At 41.7% G+C, this 22102-nt stretch overlaps 1 protein-coding gene across 3 annotated transcripts in view; it reads right to left on the reverse strand.

Moving 5' to 3' along the window:
* lpin2 (lipin 2) overlaps positions 1-21417 on the reverse strand; it is a 34222-nt gene extending 12805 nt beyond the window's left edge. Inside the window, exons 1-20 of one of the 3 annotated variants that reach the window (XM_079347424.1) lie at positions 21006-21417; positions 15813-16013; positions 12828-12923; positions 12011-12366; positions 11812-11919; positions 11601-11727; positions 10670-11003; positions 10462-10561; positions 10096-10283; positions 9714-9807; positions 9552-9621; positions 9365-9457; positions 9169-9251; positions 8454-8601; positions 7967-8115; positions 7039-7125; positions 6387-6539; positions 5473-5587; positions 4659-4762; positions 2965-3131 (exon numbers count right to left, since the gene is read on the reverse strand). In XM_079347424.1, the coding sequence (XP_079203550.1) occupies positions 2987-3131; positions 4659-4762; positions 5473-5587; positions 6387-6539; positions 7039-7125; positions 7967-8115; positions 8454-8601; positions 9169-9251; positions 9365-9457; positions 9552-9621; positions 9714-9807; positions 10096-10283; positions 10462-10561; positions 10670-11003; positions 11601-11727; positions 11812-11919; positions 12011-12366; positions 12828-12923; positions 15813-16004 (2742 nt within the window). In that variant the 5' untranslated portion in view covers positions 16005-16013; positions 21006-21417 and the 3' untranslated portion in view covers positions 2965-2986. Of the gene's footprint in view, positions 1-26; positions 3132-4658; positions 4763-5472; positions 5588-6386; positions 6540-7038; positions 7126-7966; positions 8116-8453; positions 8602-9168; positions 9252-9364; positions 9458-9551; positions 9622-9713; positions 9808-10095; positions 10284-10461; positions 10562-10669; positions 11004-11600; positions 11728-11811; positions 11920-12010; positions 12367-12827; positions 12924-15812; positions 16014-21005 lie in introns of those variants that run through there. The other 2 variants (XM_079347423.1, XM_079347425.1) reach the window with 2 other exon arrangements.
* Between the last annotated feature and the right edge of the window lie 685 nt (positions 21418-22102).

Below are 22102 nucleotides of genomic sequence, written 5' to 3' on the forward strand. Positions count from 1 at the left end.
GGAGACAAGAAAAACACACACAAGCATTTTCAGTTAGAAACTTTATTTAATACAAATATGACCACAAGCCACACTTTGTCAGCTTCGTTGGGGCCAATGTTTTCTTCTTCTTACAACATATTTTGTTCTTTTAAACATACTTTGAACCACATTTCTATACAAATCAAACACAGCATACACTTAAGGTACTTCTGTTGGTCAGACACAATCAGATAGCAAGCATTACCTCCAAACAGAAAGAAACAACACACAGAGTTCCACAAAAGATCACACACTTTAGAAGAAATAATAAAACTAAAGGCATCGGAAACAGAAGAAGGTGATGATCAGCGTTTATACCGGATCATTTTCAACAGCGGTCGAAGTGAGAACAAACAATATTACATACCATGTATACCAGGGTCATAAGGGATGAAGTGTGAGTCTTACACACAAGATGCTTTTTACTTTCATAGAAAGAATGGAATTCCTTTTGTTAAATCATAAGATATATCTATTTGACTTCACCAAACTATAGAGAGAACAAGCAAACCAATCAAAGCAGAACACACATCTTAACAATCATGGAAACATCTGGGCTACAGAGTGTAAAAAAAAAAGAAGAAAAAAAAGACGATAATAGAGACTAATCCGGCACGAGCCACTGCTGTAAATTGTGCTTTTTAGTCATGAACTGTTTCTGTCCGTCTTAGTTCTGTTTCTGTTTGTATCCTCAGTAGCACAGATAAGCATGCTGCTGTTACACATGTGCTCGAGGTATGATCCGTGTCAGTGGAGTGGCACAAGTCTCTTCCTATAACACGCATAAATAATGCCACTGAAGCGCTTCAAAAAAAGCTCTCTGTTTACAGTCAAGTATTTCCTGTTTATCCCCAAACAAAACCTATTCCTCTGTTCATCAGAGGCTTGGGACTTTTATCTCTCTCTCTCTCTCTCTCTCTCTCTCTCGCACATTCACACAAAAACTCTTATACACGCTGTGGCTTAGGGTTAGCTCTGTTAGCACCCAATACAAACATAATTTTGTTTTTAAATCCTCTTTTTTTCCCCTTGCAAACTACAAGTACAAACCCACTTTCAATCATTGCTTTTATCAACAGAATTCTAAATATTTCTCTCCGAGGTGTCGCTTGCACAACAAAGAGGTACATCGAGTCCTCTCTAACCTGCTTTAATTGCATACTCAGGTCTGTAATCTGTGAAGACCTTCAGTGAAGTGCATGTGGGTGAGAGGTGCTCTGAGCTGCGTCTCTGGGTGCGAGCTTGAGCAAAAAGTGCGTTTGGAAAAAGTCTCGATGAAGCCACAGAGGGAACATGAGCAAAGAGTGAGTGATGCTGTCACCCCAACAGCAGCATTCAGCCATTCTGCACGCACGCATTTAACACACAGTTAAATCAACCCAAAAGTCTTATTAAAGAAGTCCTCACAAGCTAACATCCTTCCATCTTTTCATGTCGGCTTCTTTCAACTTTTCCAACTCAAGCTTCATAATTTACATTTACGCACATTTTTTAATCCTCAAGCTGCAGACTCTGAGACGTTCCTACGCCGTCCTAAAGGAATGTCAATGTGATTTACATCTCGAAAGTTTCACTGCAAAACAAATGAATACCGATCGTTGTGAAAATGGGATACAAGATTTATAAAAAAAAAAAAAAAAAAAAAAGATCGCACAAGGCCTATTAGTTATGGTTAAGTGCTTGGTCACCTGTGTCAAGCCTTATAAATACCAATCTGAAGTATTTCAACATTGCATTGGTGATAAATTAGTTTTTTCAGACAAGCAAAGGCATCACGATAGAAATCAAATAACTTAAACATATCAATTATCATAAATAATAACTGCATTGTTAACAAAACACACTTGATTCGCCAGAGCTTGGATAACAGAACAAACATACTCAAATAACAGCAGGACAACATACCATGGAGCTGCTTCATTTTGTTTTTGAGTCACATCGAAGCGTGGATCTTCACATACTTGTTGGCAAAAGTTTTATCCCTGGTACGACCTTGAACATGAACAATACTGAACATGACTCATTCAGTAGGAACATCAAAAACTCTCGGGGGGGGGGAAAAAGTGATGATCTGGATTCTGTTGTGCCGACAGTAGCTAAATGACCGCAGCCAGAAACAAAAAACTTAACATCTTCGGCAGCATTCCCAATTATTCTACAGCACGTTTCACTCGGTTTCACTGTAGCGGGAGGCGTAGCATTTCATCAGCCTGTATTACCATTTCAACTAAATACATTAGAACAGAAGAAAGCCTCAGAATTAACCATGGAATTAACCATAGATCCCTCCATCGAGGAAATGTTGCAGCCACTGCTAAATAATGCTGGAACAAACACGGCGTGTCATCGTCTGTCAGTGTTCATTTGCCTGTCCTGTTTTTAATTAACAGTGTTTGCTTTTAGCTCTCAACTTAAAATTGCAATTCTTCAGGGCAATTCTAAGAGTCGAAAAACTTAATTCAAGAAAACAACAGTTTTTTTTTTCTCCTTCTGCAGCTCAGCTCAGTCTCAAGTGCTCGAGGCTAATACCTTGTGTGGGGCTTCAGTCACTTCCCTTTAATGGCAAATACAGACCACCCTGTTTGCTGAAAGGCACAGAGAGATAGAAAGTCTCCGATCTAAATCCCTGTTCTGTGAAGGCGGCTAAAGAGTGCTCAGCGGGTTTAGATGCCTTCACGGGCATGATAAATGGTGATTATGCATTTGGTGTTAAGGTCGTCCAAGGATGAGATTATTCACCAGGATTTACGACTCTAGAGATCACTACCACTCTTCTCTAATAAGTTATTACAGTTTAGAGGCGGTTTTGTGTTTGTAGTCATAACCCTGTTACTGTGTCTAAGTCATTATAGACTTTTGTTAATGTATGTGTCTGAGAACCCGAGAGCACGTTCCCAAAAAGATGCATTCGAGTGCACAGTCCAACTGCAGCTATATGAATACCTGGGTATCCATATGAGCTGGATCAGAGGAGATCATCAGGGTTGATGACTGGTATTGGCTGTCTCCAGTAACAGAATGAGCTGTACTCTGGCATGAGAAAGGCTTCGTTCTGCTCTTTACTCAACAGAGGGAACACATGCTCCACCAGCTCGCTCAGTCTGCCGTAACTGTGGAGGGGAAAAAAAAAAAAAAAAACAAGGTCGAAAGAGTAGTGAGTGATGTGGACAGATCTTAAAATAACCACAATTATTTTAGCCAAATGGCAAACAAGAAAACATAGAAAGAAAATACAGTTAGTCAGTTTTTGGCCAATTGAGGGCAGCACAGAACACTTGTATCTTAAAGGTCCCATGTTCTGCTTTTTTCTGCTCTTTAGTGTGTTTTCCAGGTGTCTTGTGCATGTTTAGGCACATCTATTTGCAAAAATTAACAGTCTGCGGAAACGCAGCTTCCCCTACCTCCTCCTGTTAGCAGTAGCAGCAGCCGCATGAAACGCTCGGTCCCTAGTACGCCCCTCATTAAAAATGTGTGGAGTGACATCACAAGACAAAGACCTCACTGATCCAAGCCCATTGGCTCGTTGTAGCAAGCACCACCTCCCCTGGTCTGACTGAGCAAAGCCGAACGACTGACCAATTACGAGAGAATAGATCGGTCGACCAATCAGATCGGAGCAGTGGGGACCCTTTTTGTCTCTATGGGGGATTCTGAGCATCAAAAATACAGGCAGATGACAGAGCCTGCATGGAGCGGCAGGACATGAAAAAACAGACTTTTTTTTTTTTTTTCCGAACATTAGGGATTGTGAACGTACTTTAGTAGACATGAATTAGATATATGAACCCCAAAAAGGGCAAAATGACCTTTAAAGTTAAAGCGGCGGCCCTAACACGCGCCCTCCTGCTAAACTACTGTTGTCAAGAAAAAAAACAACAGCAAGTGATTCAGATGCACCTGCGTCTCTATGTGAGATCCAACAGATACTCTGTTTGGATCAGGTCAGGCACAATGTTCTCTGTTTCATCTCACAGTTTGTAAACCATGTCGTATTTCATTCAAAGCTGTTCGGAGAGGTAAAATGATGCTAATGATGCAAAGCTAATTCAAAGACCTACATGGGTCATTCGAAGGTTTCTAAACGTAAATATACAGCCAAAGATAGAGGAAACGGAAATGAATTTCTTTTGTGATCTAATAAATCTCCCTAGAGTGAGGGGAGATCGAAATAAGCTCCTGCTTCGGGAAATGTGAAGGAATTAAAAAAGCAATATCACACTTAAAAGCCAATAAGGCAGCAGGACCTGATGCTTTTCCCTCAGAGGAGTATAAAGAAATGAAAGATCTACTGATCCCTCCAATCAAGACCACAAAAACGACACGCTCATGACTAGAATATTCCCTCCCGTCTGTCGAGAGGCGGTGATTTCTCTCCACACCAAAAGAAGGTAAGGACAAACGTGACTGTGGATTCTGGTCCAAAGTGCCTCTAGAGGAGACTCTAGGCTTCAAATCAATTCAAGGTTAAAAAGAGAAACGACCACCTCCACAAAACTTCATCTGTTATGTGTTAGCTCTCGTTTGCTGTGCATTCATTTTCAAGAAAACTGAAAAGTGGGTTGACCCTGATTGTACAATCGCTTGTGAATATGCGATTCCGAGTTAATCAAGTCGCTCGGAGCATCCCTTGTACTTACGAGGACTTGTTTCCCTTGGTCTGCTCCTGGATCAGCTCTCCCTTGGGATTGACAGTGAAGATCCGACACACTGGAACTCCCACCTCCTTGTAGGCGAACACATCCTGCATGGTGACAAAATGGTCAAGCAAATAGTGTTTGTAAATATCAAGTAAAGAATTATACACAAATACATGCCTCTTTCATTGTCACAAGACATTTAAGTGCCAGGCATATGTCAGGCTGGTAATGTCGGGGTAATTCAAATATGTCCATTAAACTAGGCCTTTAAAGCCATGAGACGGGTTTTCAGGAAGTAGCTCTCGTAAATTATACACAACAGTACACACTGACATAAGCATGGCCACAGCATTAACCACACATTTCCTGTTTGTGTCATCCTAGTGCTCGTAATGGCAAGATTTCCAGACTGAATGATTTGGTGGACGAGCAGGAGACCGTGTGTGTGTTTGTTTCTTGTTTTTCTTTTCTTTGGCGAGCATTAGGGACAGACGGATGTTGGGTGGCTGGCCCCCGTGCTTCATCTAGGTGTTGGTGTTTACACAGCTGAAGATGAGACGCTGTGCCCAGCTTGAGCTCCCCCTTGCACAGACGGTGTCACATGGGACCGTACTTCTCCACCGGTGACCTCAGCTCAGTTTAGCCCAGTACTGATTTCATATGTTTGTGTCTGCTAATTGATAGCCAAACTGTCATGTTGATCTTGCAATACATCATGACTGCGTTGACTTATGGAAAACACGGCTCACTGACATGTAACAGTGAGAGCTCTAATGTCCGTGAGTCTGACATCTTTAAACATCCATTAACTCACATTAGTTCGATTCCCAAAGGCGGCGTGGAATGGCTGCTTGTTATGCTGGAACAGGTTCTTGATATCTGTAAGGCATTCAATCTTGAAGATCTCGGGTTTCTTCTCAATGACCTCCCTGAAGCAAGCAGACAGTATGATTAGTGCCACAAACATAGACATGTCCTTACCATGGGTCAGGTCTAATTACAGCTAAGTGAACACATGTTGACTTTACCCCAAAGCTGCTTTCTTCTATTTGGATTAAACTTTAAAAAGTAATTTGTTTGTAGTTCAGGCATGACATGCCCTTGCTTTATAATAATTATATAACTAAATATATAACTTTTACTGGTCAGAAATAAATATATAACTTTTTATTCATACAGCGCTTTAAAAATATGCAAAGACGCAAGGAAAGAATGGTATATGTAGCAAAGCTATTGCATATATTGTATCATATAAATGTCTCTATGATGCTGAAGAGGCAGTGTTGCCAGATTTCACGAGAGAAATAAGCAAACGGGTCGATGGAAACAAGCCCAAAAGAAACAACTCGACTCTTCAAGTCAATAAAAGGTCAAAACATGCGGCGTCCTTACCTACCACCATGTGCAAAGAGAGAGGCCGCTTCATCACAGTACATGTAAGAATGCATGAGCTATTTCCTATTTCTAGGATTTGATGGCAAGCTGTAATTCAACACTTAGTTTAAAATTCATGGCTTGGAGTTTCCTGCGGTCCTATCAACCTCACCATTGGAAAAAAGTGAATTACAAGGACAGGATTCTGACCAGTAAAACTCGTGAACATTTAATCTGAAAGCAAGTGTGCAGGAAAGGAATCAAGAGTTTAAAGACGGGTAAAGAAGGGACGGTTTGAAATCTGAAATGTGTGCACGAGATGATGCTACCACTAGTGATATAATAGTGGAATACCTGTGGAAGGCAGAGAAAAGGCTGCTGGGAGACAACATGAGAGGTCCCCGGGGTAGAATCGTGCCTTCATCGTTGACCCACTGCAGGTAACCTCTTGTCATGTCCGCCATTCCAATAGCACGTGCTGAGCAGTACAGGAACTTGTAGCCATTCCTGCAAATGTGGAAAGATGGTCATTAGCGAAGGCTCCAATAAAGTTTTCTATCAATATCATAATTAGAACCTACCAAGAATAGCACTTTAATTACATCCATGATATCTGTTGCTCTCATCATGTGCCGAAGTCATATGATGAACATCTATTTTAACTACTAATGGTCTCTACTTCCTCCCATGTGTATTAACCTATCTATTCTCTGTATGACTAAGACAGGCTGAGATTTTACTTTTCAAACTCACGAAAGGAATCACATTAAGAATAGTGGCCAAACACTGGCATGGGTTTAAGCTGTGTTTTTACAATAATTCGGTCTTGATGAAACTTCCTGAGTCATCCACCTCAGAGCGCCCCCCCCTCCCCCCTCCCCACGCAAACACCGAGAGGAAATATCGACTCCACAGGGAGACTATTGGGAATCAAACCAGACAGACCCAACCGCTGACCGGCCATTCATCCTTCCTCTGTGATTAATCAGTGTTGTTGTGCACTTACTCAGCGACTGAGTGGTAGAGTTTGGCAATGCCCTGGTGGGTCCAGTCCTTCCCCAACTGTGGCAGGATTTGTCCAAACACATCTGACCTGCAACATGACACAAACACACACAAACATTAGCGACATAAAGACACAGACATCTGTTACGGACGTCACTGCGACACAGACTGTACAAACGCAGCAGATGTTAAGTAATAAAAAGCGGATAAGGTTATAAAGTCGATCAACAGCGCATGCCGTGATAGAAGATCACATAAAGCATCATAACTACTTTAGCATTTCATCAAGGAAAGAGAACATTATGATCGGTTTTCCGCTAATGAGGATCACTGGTCCTTATGGGAGGCGCTGTCTCAACCCAAGCCAACAGCAGCATGTACTTTCACACAGAAATGTAAATGGGCTCATTATAGTCGCTGTGCTCTTTGCCCTGTTTCTCAAAGAAAGCCACAAGCCACAGGTTGGCCTAAAGGGTCACAGGGATAATAAGCTGCAGTCGATCTGAACCGGTTTGATGTTTAGCACCAATGAAACCACGAGTGGGCGTCAGGAACGCCACATGGCATCAGGTTTTGCGTCAGAAGAGATAAAGCCAGCTTTCCCGATAATTAAAAAGCTTAACATGAATAAAAGTGGATTATAGAATGGATATCGGGTATTCTAGAGGGACTTGAAGATTGTCCACTGTAATTGACGTATGAAAGAAAACTGTTCATAACGAGTTCAAAGGCAAATAAAGTGATTGATAAGAAACTAATCCATCTTCCTTACTGTGCGTCATTTAACTTGAAATGTTCAAACCAGTACAGACGATCTGTAACTATTAAAGGTATGGGACGAGAAGTGAAGAGTCACTACTCTGCTCAAAGGGGCTGTGGATGGATGGATGGATGAATGAATGAATGGATGGATGAAGGAGCGTTCGTACTTGGTAATGGTGCCGTCAATATCAGAGATAATGACTTTGTCGTCCCAGTTCCACAGGTAGATGGTGCCCTCGCAGCGGCATGTTCCCTGGTATTGAGTGGTAATGCTAAATGTCACATCATTGGGTCCCTCCTTCAGTTTCAGACTAGCCTGGTAACACAAGAAGGACAGTGAAGGCATCTGGAGGCAGAGGCGATTTCATTCAGTACATATTTGTTCCTGCAGCATAAACAATACTCTGCAGTGGGAATTTTTTCTTTTTTGCCACAGTATGAAGAATGTGCAGGTCTTTGGCGCCCCCTACAGACCATAACCAGAGCAGACGCTATGAAGTATGTATCTAGCCAGCAGAGGGAGCTATAAACTACAAAATAAACCCAGTGATGGATTCGTCTCACTTTACTCTACACTGTGAGGTCACCTCTGTCCTTTATTTTAAATTAAACTGTCATATACAAATATGAGAAAGCCTGTAAGAAAGAACTTACTATCTGATCAGAGGAGAGGCGCAGTGACTTCCTGTAAGCGTGTGGACTTGTGTGGTGCTGAACTTCCACAGGCTGCAGTCTGTCCTGACAGGAAGCAGCACTCACCTCCTTCCCCTCTTCATCACTGGACGTGTCTCCTGCTTTAGGCCTACAATAAAAGAATCCTTTTTAGAGATTTACAGAATGCAGTGAACAAAAACAGTGTCTGACTAATGTTAAAGCTTTTAACAGGTTTGTTTTTGTTTTCCTATGTTATGTATTTGTTGGGCTTCTTATCTAAAGTCACTACTTTACATTTTACTTGACAAATTCATTCTTAATGATCTTGCCATCGAACACCCAAAAACTGGCTTTTTTTGCGATCAATTTTTTATTTAAAAATGTACAAGGAAACACATTGTCCCCTCCCTTCACCCCAAGAGCTCACTCACATACATGTACAAAAGTGGATTGGTGCTAAGTTTAAAAATCTTCGCTCCATGGCGACCCCACATACATCCCCACCCCGGATCTCTCAAGGAAAACAGAGATGAAAATGTGTTTAAGGTCATTGTCCTTAACTAGATTCTAGAAAACTGCCTTTTGTAATGATGAAAAAAAAAGAAAGAAAGATTTATGGAGCTGTGAATTTTTTACGATTTCATACCAGAGTTCAACGTGTCACTGAACTTTTTCAACGTTACCGAGTAATGAACGAGCACTTCGTATCACTTACGGCATGGGCAGTTTCTCCTGAGAGCTGGAGGGTCCTTCCTCCTCCAGGTGAGACTCCTCCTTGGTTTCAAGCTTGGCCTCCGACTTGAAGAAGAAAGGTTTTAGGTTAAAAACTAATCCGTGCACAGTTACATACAGGTGTGAGTCTAAATTAAGGATATTGATCCCAGTGTATTTTAAATGTAAAATGTGCATACCTGCTTGATTGTACTATCTGCCCTTTTTCGCCAGAACCACCAGCGACCTGACTTCTTTGGCATCTTCTCCTTCACCCAGGCCTCCTCCGTTGCCTGGTAAAAACATTCAGACAAGCACAGTTACCAACAATCTACAAACAATCCTTCCGATACTGGAAAATATACAGAACAAAAAACTATTAGTTACCTTTGGTAAATTCTTCTGAAACGCTTGTAGACTGAGAATTAAGGGTGCAGCTAGTGTCCAATTATAATATCTGAGGACAAAGACATGAATGATCAAACATAAACACACTTCAAGTGATCTTTTGTTTATTTCAGTCATGATATAAAAAAAATGCTTACTAACCTATTTCCTATCTTTACAACCAGATTTGGGTTATCTATAATGGCTGGATTCTCAGCAAACTCCAGATAGGTGATGATATGCTCCATGAACCTTTCTGCAAACAGAAGAACGAGGAGCATTCATCAAAAGACATAAGATGAACATCTCATCTAAAGACACACAATAAAGTCTGGGAACATTTCCTATGCCTGTAATAATATGCGTTTATGCATATAGGTTTGAACAAATTCAATGAAAAGCAAAATAGGTGGTTAGAAAGAATGTAGTGTAAGCAAGTGATGTCACAAGGACAACTTTCTAGTTGCACAATGTTTATCTGTAGTTTAACTGGCTGACATGAAGCACTCGGCTCTACATGTTTAAAAGGGCCGTTCTGTTGTACCTTTGGATATTTCTGCATTTTCTGTGAGGCCTCCACACAGAGAAAGAGTGACGTCAGGGAGGTCACTCGCTGAATCAGAAAGACACTCTGTCCCGCTGTCAGCTGCTGCACTGCCCACCGACTGTGGAGACTGTGAGCCAGAGTGGATCTCTGAGTCCATCCAGTGCTTCGTCGCCGCCTCAGACTCACTGCAGCAACAGCAGAGGAACAACATGCCATGACACTTTCCTCAAAGCATGAGGGTCATTTTAGAGGACAATATTTGTTCTATTTGTTCATTTTTAAATAGAGGACATTTCACTTTCCATTTTTAACTCAAAGAGGTCAAGCAGCAAACTTAATTAGGTTCCTCTTTTGTTATCTAACCTCTTGGGGAAATATCGCGCAGCAACATCAGGTTCAAGTACATTCAGGTCATCTAAGTAGATATCCTCAGGTCCCTGATGCTGGCTCCTTTTTGGGACACCTTGATTCAAAAAAAGAAATTAATTTTCAGTTTATATACCATCAAAACTATTGCTAACCAGGAGATGGCTAAAAAGAAGAAAAAAAAGTGACAACCACACAAACATACCTTTCTTCTTTGAGGGAGAATCGCTCTGTTGGATGTTGGAAGGAGTGGAGGTAGCCACATTTGATGGCAGGACATCCAGGGCCTCTGTAGTTATGGGACTCACAGAGGTCATTGTGCTGACAGGTGTGAGGAGACTGTCAGATGTTACAGTGGTGATAGGGGTGCGGGGCTTGGGCTTGACAATGGTACAAACTGAGGGGGAGGGAGCATCTTCTTTTTCAGGCTCAGTATCGTTCTCCATGGCTTCAGAGCTGAGGATAACTCGGAAATGGGTGTTCTCTGATGGGGTAATGGTCACTGTCTTTATTAGCTCTGCTTTCTCTTTTTTGGGGACCTGCAGATTAAAAATACAGGTTATACCAAACGATACTTAGTGGAAAGAGTTTTCTGACCATAGACTGTAGAAAGCCTCCAGCGTCCCTCAGCAATTTCAATGAACAGGAGGAAACCAGAACACTGCTGTGACGGTCGACGACATATTGTGAATTTGAGTCTGCGCAGCAGTGAATCGGCTGGGAGAGCTGCGGTGGGAAAGTCCACAGCAGAGCAGAGTCTAGTGTCACGTTAAAGAAGACACCTATGGTTATCAAAATTCAATGACTTTTGTCTGGTGCACATAGCGCCGCGGGAGCCATCATGGCATTTATACTGTTTTCTTCATCAAAAAACTTAAGACGCTTCTCTGAAAAAAAAAAAGAAATAAAAATGGCGTAATAATAACATCATCTTTGAGACAAATGTAGCTGATGTGGATTTTGATTTGACAATTTGACCTATGATCCATCTGTTATCACTGATGGGGGGTATGACCTATATGGTAGCCAGTCAGCAACGGGAGCTCTACTACGGCTTCAATCCGAAGGGCCTTTTTCTTCAGTCTATGGTTCTGTTAATGATGTTCTTTAGAGAGCAAGTAGAGAGACGAGCTTACCCTGGCTGTTTCTGGAAACTCTCCCCAAGTCCACTGCATGTGGGACTCAGCTCTGAGCATACTCACTGAGGGTCTGACCATCAGTTCAGAGTCACTCTTTGGGGAAAAGGCCTGAGACAAGCCATGGCTAAAAACAAACACAAAGAGAAAGCACATTAACATGGTTCAGCCACACCCTTTCTGATGGCTACGTGTTCATGTGAATACATACCTGTCATCTGCCGGCCAGTCTCCATCAGACAGAGGATAACCATCAAGGTTGTGTCTGGCTGCGGGTAATTTTGGGTCAATATCTCGCATTGTGGACACTGATGGTGATCTAAATCCGAGGTGAGACAGATATAAAATTAGGTATTCAAATAGATCTTTCAAACAGACATTTAAAGCTGCATTACAGATCCTGAACAAACCTTGAAATACGTGCTGCAGCTTCCTCGTCTGAGCTCATGTCCATCTCAAAGATCTCTTCATTTTGTCCAGCGCTGGACATAGCAGCAGACATAGCAGCAGGTATGTTAGCAGCATTAGCATTACTAGCAGTGACTGACATTGGAGGGGTCAGCTCTTCTCTTCGGGGATCTCCCTTGTGCTTCTTCCTCCTCTTCTTCTTCTTTTTCGTTGCCACGGTGCTCGGAGCAGGAGGATCGGGAGGGTCCTCTTGGTCAGCTGTGTCATCCTCCAGCTCTTTTTGCTCGACCTCTGAGATCCAGAACAGGTGACTCTCAGTCGGGATTGGAGAGGTGGCGAGATGGGCAGGGACAATCTGCTGAATCAAGGGAAAATGCAAGAACTTAAGACTAAAGACATGTTTAAACAGGAGCAGCGTAGTTAAGCCAATGACTCATGTACAGAAGGACAGAGCTTTTGTCTCGCTGAGCTGTCACAATGAGTACATAACACTAACATGTTAAGTAAACTGGTAAGATTTTGTGGGGTTCAGACATTGTGAACAACTGTCTTTCTCGTGGAGTATGTATAAAAAACAATGCTAAACCTGGTTTTCCAGAGTTTCCAGTCTTGTAATTCATTCAATTACAGGTTTATCAAATGATGAATACAAAACAGTCCAAATCTTAAATACTCTGCATCAACTTCACAAGCAAAATATAACTATAAACCAAAATATAATCTAGATAAAAAATTGCTTCATTGACCTCAAACTGTATTGATTTTTAATTTAAAAGATGATTGGCTTTATTTGATCTACGTAGTAAATTGGGTGCTTACGTTCAGCTGTTCCGTTTCCTGAACAAAAAAGGCCTCTCCATTATCCCCAAGCTTCATGTGCAAGTCCACCGGCTCTCCATTTACTTCAATGTCGATCTGGAAGAATTTGCAAAAAAATACAAGCAAGGTTAGGGCACTGTGACTGTAAGGAATTTGTTAGTGACTGAAGATCATAACTAAAGATGGCATGTTTTTTTTTTAATTATTATTATTCATGCTACACATTTTCAGGCCATATACGGCAGGAGCTACTTAAAGCCCCATCTTTCTCATGAGGCTTTTCAAATCTTAATAAGTATTAGTCCTCTGGGTGTGCGTTAGATGGAGCCTGCCAATTGAACAGGGCCATTCAAGATTGCCAAGAAAACCCCCAGTGGATCTGCGACCATTCAGAAACTTGACACCACAAAAGCAGAAACCAGGTCACGTCTGGCAGAGATTAAAAAGGAGGAGCAACTGTATTCACAAGTTCTCTTCCCAGTCTGACATGAAAATGACTTCCTTACTTACAGCCACCAACATTCATGCCTTTGGTTTTGTTTGTTTTTTTGTGGTTGTTTTTTGAAATCCTCTTGTTATCTTTTGTGTTTCGCTTTGTTTGGTTTTCTCATCAGCCTCAAGATTTGCCGTCATGCCCTCGGGGTTGCTGAAGGGGAGTTTATGTGTGGTGGTGGTGGTGGTGAGTGAGTGATGTCTGGGAATTTCAAAGCCCAATTAATAATGAGGCAGAATAAATGAGGGCCCTCTTCAACCTTTCACAGGCAGTGGCTCGTTACATTGGCTTGAATGACTCAGTTATTGATGTGCCAACACAGTGCTAGTTTACTGGAATTACTCGTGGCACGGCCGTCTGCAGAGACTCAGAATAAAGGCACGGCGTCAGCTTGCGTAGGACAGTTAACATGGTGCTCTGCGACAGGCACACTATCCAAAGCCAACATCTAATCAGCACTTGGCAGGCAGCCACAGTTTCATTCCCATTCTGATTTATGTTCTTATCTGCATGACAGAAACACATTTGCCATTAAGTATTTGGTCCAAAAAAACATCAGCTAAATACATTTCGCAGCAGCCCCTTGATGATCTGATAAATAACTCAGGGACACGTTATGCCTGGCTGTTACACAACAGCCCTTGTTGTTGAAGCGGCCTTCTTCACTTCCTCCACCTCCCACACATTCAAGTTGTAGAGCTGTTGCCATAGGAACCCCTCATTCACTACTCCCTCTGAGCCCCATCAGCATTCTGAGTGGGTGTAGAGACAGTGTCAGTCCCCCCCCCTCCCGCAAATCATCACCCACTCCACTCCAAAAGCAAGACAATAAGCGTTCTTCTTCATGGTGCTAAGAATAGACGTTCTGGACATCAGTGACAGAGCTCGTCCTGGAAAAACACATTCAATTATAATGGCTGTCTAATAATAGCCATTTATTACAAACAGAACACCCAGTAATACTTTCTATCTAATTTTTATGCAAGCTTATAAACTCAAGTAACCTCCAGTTCACTCACAGGAAAGGCTATGTTCCCTGATTGTGAAGAAGCCATTTTTAATTGTGCAACTAGATACACTTTTTAAAACCTCTGATATTTAGACCCTTCTATTCTACCGCATCATTTAATGTACTAGTATTGTGTTGCTACAAGAACTATCTGTGAATCTTCTGAAGTGAGAAGTGAGTGCTAAATATAGCACAATTACTCCCGAACTGAGAATAAATGGATCAGGAAGGTAGAAAACCAGCGACATTTATGGACAACTTGTGTTCAGTGAGGCAGCCAGGTATCTTTTAATTCAAACGAGTTTGAATGTTATTTTAAATGACTTTTCAGCCTTGCTTTCTGAGAGAGAAACAAATCAATCAAAGTTTATCCCCCAGGTTGATCTGTTGGGGGAGGGGGGTACAAGCAAAGTTCGCTGTGAAGAAATGGCACACGAGGGTAATAAAAAAACCCCAACTCTTTTCTTTAACAGGGATGTAACAAGATTTTTATATTTCATCAGAATGCTTAGACTTCTATTTCCCCACTATTAGCTTTTTTTGTAATCCTGACAGTCATTCACGTCTAAGCTATTTGAGTTCTGCAATCCCCTGATTCCTCAACATTTTTTGACCCAGTGCTCCAGTAGCTTCGACCTTTTTTTCCATAAAGCTAATAATGTAAGAATGAAAAGTGTCCCGTCACTCATGTAAGTCAATATTTAAAATCCATATCCCAACTTCTTAGAACGGCAGGACACCATAACTGGAGGTTCATGGAAATGTCAATAAAGCCCAATATGCACACACATACAGTGTTCTGTTGTTTTTGAAGGCTGTACAGTGATGAGTCATGGCGCACATTGAGCTCAGCGGTTGATGTGTTGTAGGTTGACGTTGCCCTTTAAATGAAGGCATGCTTTATCCTCCATAGGGAGTAACAGATAGTGTTGTCCAGCTCAGCCTCTGACTAGAGAGAGGGTTGACTCTCAGTCCTGCAGAGCACAATGTGAAGACTTAACAAAGCCTGAAGAAGATCTGTGAGATTGAAACGTTGCTTTTGCAGTAAAAGTTGCTGGGCGCCTTTACTACAGTGTGCTGATCCTTTTTTTTGATTCTCGCCTTCAGTTTGATTTTTGACCCAGCACCTGTGAATGTATATATGTGGATATGCATACCCTAAACCTTGGTTTAGCATTAGCCACATTTAGTGTACGAATGTATCTTTTATGCATATTGAAGACTGGTCAAGTCTGAAAAATACTTTGCTATATTTTCTAAAGGATAAGGCGTACTTATTTAAAAGGAAACTTTTTCATTGTCGAACCTTGCGTACACTTAAACTCCAAAAATGGCTTTAGAAACATTTTCCTGCTGTGATGAGAAAGGTTTGTCTTGATCTCCAAAAATGTGAAATAATTACTACTGTGACATATGATTAAGAGAAAACACAATAATCACAATGATGGGGAAAAGAAAAAAAAAGAAAAAAGAAGGTAATTACCACTTTCTCTTTGGAGCGCAGTACGCCCAGCTTGCCAAAGCGCACATGGAATGGGGAGCACTGGTAGGTGCCATCTCTCTGGCGGACGACCACAACATCGATGCAGCCCGACAATGTGGCCTGATTGATGCCCTTATAGAGTTCTTTGACAGTAACCAGCACCTGACCTGCCAGCTGGCCCACGTAGTTCATGGTGTCCGCCTGGAGGAGGGAAAAGAACTAAATATTAGCTGAGTCAGGGCAAAGATAGGATGAGTGCGTCATGCTTAGAGTCCAGAAGAGGAGAGCAGCTTGGCCTACACAGAGTGTAGAAACTGACAAGTGTCCTACTTGATTTGCCTTGCAGCCTCTCAGTCTATCTACTGTTGTCTCCTCCTTTCTAAGAACCTTCTTCTTGACTGTCGCGCTGTCTCATTTGAGTTATGTTTTCCTCTCTCAGCCTGCCTGTCTGTTATCTCCTGACCCGCATACCAACAGCCGGAGCTCTCCACTGCAACCCTGTCACTGGTCGCTGTCCCACATGAGCAACATCAGAAAGAGGGGGGGCTGAAGACTGGGCTCAAACAGACGACCTCACTCCGAGTTCCCACTGCAACACTGCCATGGAAGCAGCTGACTTCCTGTTTACATTCATAACTCTGCTAAGCAGATCCAATAAAGACATCTGTGTCTAAGACTATTCAGGCTTGGATTAACTGTGGACACATAATCTTTGTCATATAGGAAGAAAGCTGTGTTTAAGTCCGTTAATCATTTTAAAATCAATCAGAGAAAACACAAGGCAGACCTCGGCGCATTAAACATAATCACAAAAACTTTGAAGCCGTCTTCTGGCTCCTTCACTGATGGATCATTTCCAGTCATTTTCTATATCTGTGATATAGAGTGCATTTAACTCAGCAAACAGCCATTTCTGGTTTGTTCAGGTCTGGGTCTAGTCTAGTGGGGCTTGTCTGGGTCTAGTCTAGTGGGGCTTGTAAACACATTTGCCTGCTGACTTTATTGAATTTATGTAACCTGAAATGCTCCTATCTCACACTGACCTTTTGTTCAGTCACGAGAGCAGCAGGGTGTAAGGTCTTGTAGGGGGGAGAATAGGGGCACTTGTGAAAGACTGGCATCACAGAATATTACAAACTGGGATCAAACGTGTCTGCAGACAGTAAGCTGGTATGTAGGTAGTAATAAAACATATACAGTACATATGCAGGCTATCCGGGATAACTCACATGTCCTACCGCACATCTATCACTCTGAGTTGACAGTTTAAATGGTTGTAAAAGGGAGCAGATGACTTATTGCAACACCTTCTGTCAACAACAGGAAACCCAGGTTCTTTCTAAGAACTTCACAGGCATTTCTAGAAAAAGGGGATGGGAAATACAACTTGGGCCTGAGGTTAGAGTTTGTTTACCTTTACTAAAAGTGAAACTGCTTTGGAGACGAAATGGAACGACTTTCTCAACCCAAGTTCCATTTGCTTCGGTACAAATGCTTGTTAGGCAAGAACCTCTAAACTAACTGTAATAACTGTAATGTGATATTAATCATATGCAGCTAAATAAGTTGAGGATCAATGGGTGGACCGTGCCGGGCTGTGCTATTCACCCAGGGAGCTGCTAGAGCAGGAACAGACTTTTTTCAAGGCCAGAGTAATCCTGTGAACAACAGGATTGTTCAGAGAGACTTTAAAGTTGAATGCATATATAACACAGGATCCCTCTGGAAAGGTGCCAGCATTCACTCACGTGTGACAACATGTTTCACCTGCTATTTCATTCAGTATCAACTCAGTGAGAATTAGAAGTAAACCCAAATAACAGCCATGTCCAAAAGAACACATTTTACTCAACAGGTTTAGTATTTTCGGATGAATGACTCGGGGGGAATATATTCAAAAATCTAAAACACCAAACATGACATCTGCCATCCTCTCTTTTTTTTTACTTACAGTCAAACTTACCCTTAAAAAGGGTTCTGCAGGCCGCCCCGGCTGATTCAGTGTGGTCAGGTACCAAACCACCACAAAGCCAAACTAACTTCCAAACCAAACAATACGGGTGGGTGAATCATAGTGTCGTCAGGCCTTCCAGCACCATGCCCAGAATGGGACTGCCAGAGACAGAGACCTGTCAGAGCTGACTCACCAGGGACCAGGACGATCTCAGAGACGGAGACTCATCACTGTTGTCGGTGTTGTCTTCTGTGTTGCTTCCCAGGAGATCTTTGTCCCCCCATGATCTCTGTCTCTTCATGGCGTCTATAGCGCACCAGCTCTTACTTCACCTACATCAGGATATTCCACTGGGACCACGCTTTACCTCTCTCAGGTTATGAAGATTCAACTTCCCTATCCCCATCTTGAATCCAATCTCGATTATGACCCTCCTAATCACATTGGAAAAACCCTTACAGTAGTAAATATTAGTACACCACTATCTGATAACAGGGGCGATTGTGCAACACTATCATAAACCTTGTTGTCCTTCTTCTGGGGACATTCTTTGCACAATGTGTTCATCCAGTCAGCTGACAGGACAGTGTGGCCTCAGCCAATAGGATGTACTCTTTAAAGTGTCGGTGCATTGCTGATAAGTGACAGCTAATTTCAGTGAACTGCTATGCAATGTTTTCTCCTTGATAAGAGCACAAGCTCAGGGGGGGAAAAAAGCCCAGCAGTACACTGCAGCATGATGTCTTGGCAGTCAGTCACATGGACGGCCGTTGCTGCGTGTGCTTGTTATTGTGCATAACTAATCAAAAGGAGGAGCCGAGGGGGTGAGGGGTGGCATTGATTGGCTACAGGAGCAAATCCAACACGATATCCACCACAATAGACTTCAACATGTTGATCCCCGGTTGCTCATTAAACTTGACATGTGATCCCGAAAGTAAACAGGTGTAAAATCTCTAAATACCATAGGGATAATCTCGTCCAGTGTTAAATATTAACTCCACTGCGAGATCCAATCGTAGTATATTCAAGACAGAAGGAGCAGGCAGACTCATGGCGCTGACGATGAACATGTTTTTGTAACCAGGAGTTTCTCATTGTTCTTACCTCCAGTATTCCCATGCATGGTTTAGCTTCTCAACGAAACGCTAAACATAAATAAAATACACAAGACTCTGATCCCTACTGTCCCATCTGCTAACTCTATTGTAAACATCATCAAATAGAACAGAGAGGCCAACTGAGTGCAAGGCTGTTTGTTCACCCTCCCCCCCTCCGCAGTGATCTGTTCTGTATTCCAATGTTTGGAAAAGCTACGCATAGATTAAAACTTTCCATTTAGAAAACATCCCTTGTGCTGTGTACAGCGTCACAAACAGCAAGCAAATGTTATGTGGTAACTAAATACAGAAGACTCAAAGCAGAACTGTGTCTGTACGTTATACATTAGGAGTCCTAGTTACCCTTACTGCATCATATTATCTTCATCTGGAATGATCCGGGGCTCATTTGTTTTGACGAGAGTGACAAAAGAGTCAGTCGTGTGACCGTCGAGCTGGGCTACCAGACCACAAGCATCATGTTACACTCTCTCAGGTATTGGGTATCACCAGAGAGCACCAAATTCAGCCTACTTATTATGCATGTAACATAAACCAAGACTACAACAACCCGGGACGGACAGTCTTGGCTTTCCTTTTCATATTTTATATTCTGCAGTGCAACTAAAAAACAGTGCTTTGAATTCAAACATTAAACAGTAAATCACTTAAACACAACATTACATTAAAATTCTTGGCTCTTGTGACCTTTTTTTTTCTTATTGTGCAATGAAGGGTTGAAAAAAGAGAAGTCAAATATCATCGTGAAGTTTTCATTGGCTTTACCTACTTCAGCTGCAGCGCAGAACAACTAAACTTTAATGACTACCTTTCTCACAGAGATTATTTTGCTTTACTTTTAAACTTCTAACTAAGATACGGTGCAATAAAAGGGCAGTGTTTGAGAAATGTTTCAACATTTTGCCTGAATGTCACAATGCTAAGTAAGAACTCCGAAATCGTCCATTAGAAAAATGACAAGGAACACCTTTCCAAAGCAGGCTCAGCATTAAAGCTGCACAATGGAGTTTTGGTAGAGAAAGTGTACATTCATCTAACATTCACACTCTGTGATATCATGTTCATAACTCTAAACAGAAAGCGAAAATGTTGTTCCTGATACACAGTTTGAAGATTGAAATCTACACAAGAAGTTATGTTGCCTAACCCCCCCAGAGAGAAACCAAAATAACTCTCCAGGTAGCTTTTAAGCAGCAGAGTCTCAGAGACCTTTTTTTCCTTTTACTTTGAATACAAATGTGTGTATTTAGTTCAGAAAATATAGCATATAATTGTTTCACTTCTCCAACTTTCACTACAAAATCTACATACAGAGTGAAAAAGAAAGTAAGGGAATGAATTAGTCTGGACTTAAACACATTAAAGTTACTTAGAATAAGCTCCTAAAGAAGCATCATCATATCACAGCTAATTTATAAATGAAATATGTTTTTAAAAAGGTGACTTGTACTAAGTTAGCAGTGTTTTCACACAGCACACACTGACAGGTGATTGTGTTTGGTAAACTGGCAGCGTTTGACTACAAGCCATGCTATACTTTTAGCTACAGCTGATCACATTATATAAACACTGTTACTGTTTATTATTGTGCAGAAACTGATAAGTCATCTAGCTGACACATCGCGTCGTTAAAACGACATTAAACACTGGGATGTTGCGTGAAAGAAAACTGCGGAAACAAAAAGAAACCAAAAATAATTATCAGCATGTCTAAAGCGAACAGTTTTTGATTGCTTTTAGGTCATATTTAATGCATTATGACTGAGGTAGAAACATTAGCGAGTGAAATAAATGAATGGAGACGAGGTTCAGCTAGCTGTTGACACCAAGTTGCTAGCTTTAACGTTACCGTCCGTTTTACCGTTAGCTTACGGTAAAACGGTAACAGGCGCCGGTTCGTCGGTTTCAATGAAAAGCGGGCTCTTTTAATGAAATGTGCTGAACCTGGTGTCCTCATTTGTAGTTATATATCTCGGGGGGTAAAATCTATTCTACGTATCGTCAGTGTGCTAGCCTCAGTTGACAAGCTAGCTAATATTAGCTGACGTATGAATCACAAGCAGCGGTGATGTAAAAATACAAAAGAGAGGATGAAGTTATCGTTAACTATTTATTTACCTCTGCTTTTAGCGGGATGCCGCAGATGAAGAAGGTGTCTTCGGGTTTTCCTCAGTCAGTCCCCATCTCTTTGCCCCGGTGGACTCCCCCTGAAGCCTCTTGACGTGTCCGTGTCTCGGCTGCTTGTTCCTGGGCTGCTAACAGGGAGGGAGCCGCCGCACAGTGGTGCTTCACTCTCACAGCCGGAGTGTCACTTCATCCGAGTCCAGGGTTCAAAATCACACAATGAAGTGGCTCACCCTCATTATATTTAGACAGACTCTGACCTCTGCGACTCACTGGAGGCCATGAAGTAACTGTATTACACAAAGGATTACACACTACAAGATGTGGATGAGTAGTGAGATATTGAATAGTAAAATCAAGTCTTCAAAGTCGGGGTCACCAGATTCCTTCCAAAACATAGAATTGAAAGTGACTTGAAATGTACCCATTATTGAGAAAATACAGAAAAAAAAAGAAAAAAAAAAAATCATTGAAAAGATGACTTGTTTAGTTTTGTTCTAATCAGTATTTGTAGTGTGTCCCTCATTAAGTGAAGTTTCAACAAATAATGAAAGTTAATTGAAGGACACTAAGAGAAAATAAAAGGTCTCTAAGGAAGGTGCAACTTTTGAATGAAAAGTAGTGCGTTTAAAGAGGAAACAAATGCATGTTTAACTTGTCAGACACAGCCTCTGAACAAATGCTGTGGGCGCACTCCTCCAAATAGTTTTTCTCCATTGACATACGACCCCCCCTCCCTTTCAACATATGAAGATGACAGTCTGACATTCAGGTGAACTGATAAGACTTCCTAGTAGTATTCCAGTTATGCCTGTATCACTTTGCTCTGGGCATTTTAGGTTGTATGACATACCTTGAACGAACCAGTTTTCTCTGCATGTATGAATGGTCACACTAAAAACAACTCATCACGTCATTCGAGGTTTCCTGCTCCACCACCTACAGACTGTTGCAATGATTGACACTTGCAAACACCCCAGACACGACATATATGCACACACACACAGTACACGTTTAACTGCTATAAATAGATACAAAAAGCTGAAATCACAGTAGCATGTGATATGTCTTACAACAAAAAGCAAATACTT

Source organism: Symphodus melops (genome assembly GCF_947650265.1).
Source record: "Symphodus melops genome assembly, chromosome: 7".
NCBI classification, from domain to species: domain Eukaryota; kingdom Metazoa; phylum Chordata; class Actinopteri; order Labriformes; family Labridae; genus Symphodus; species Symphodus melops.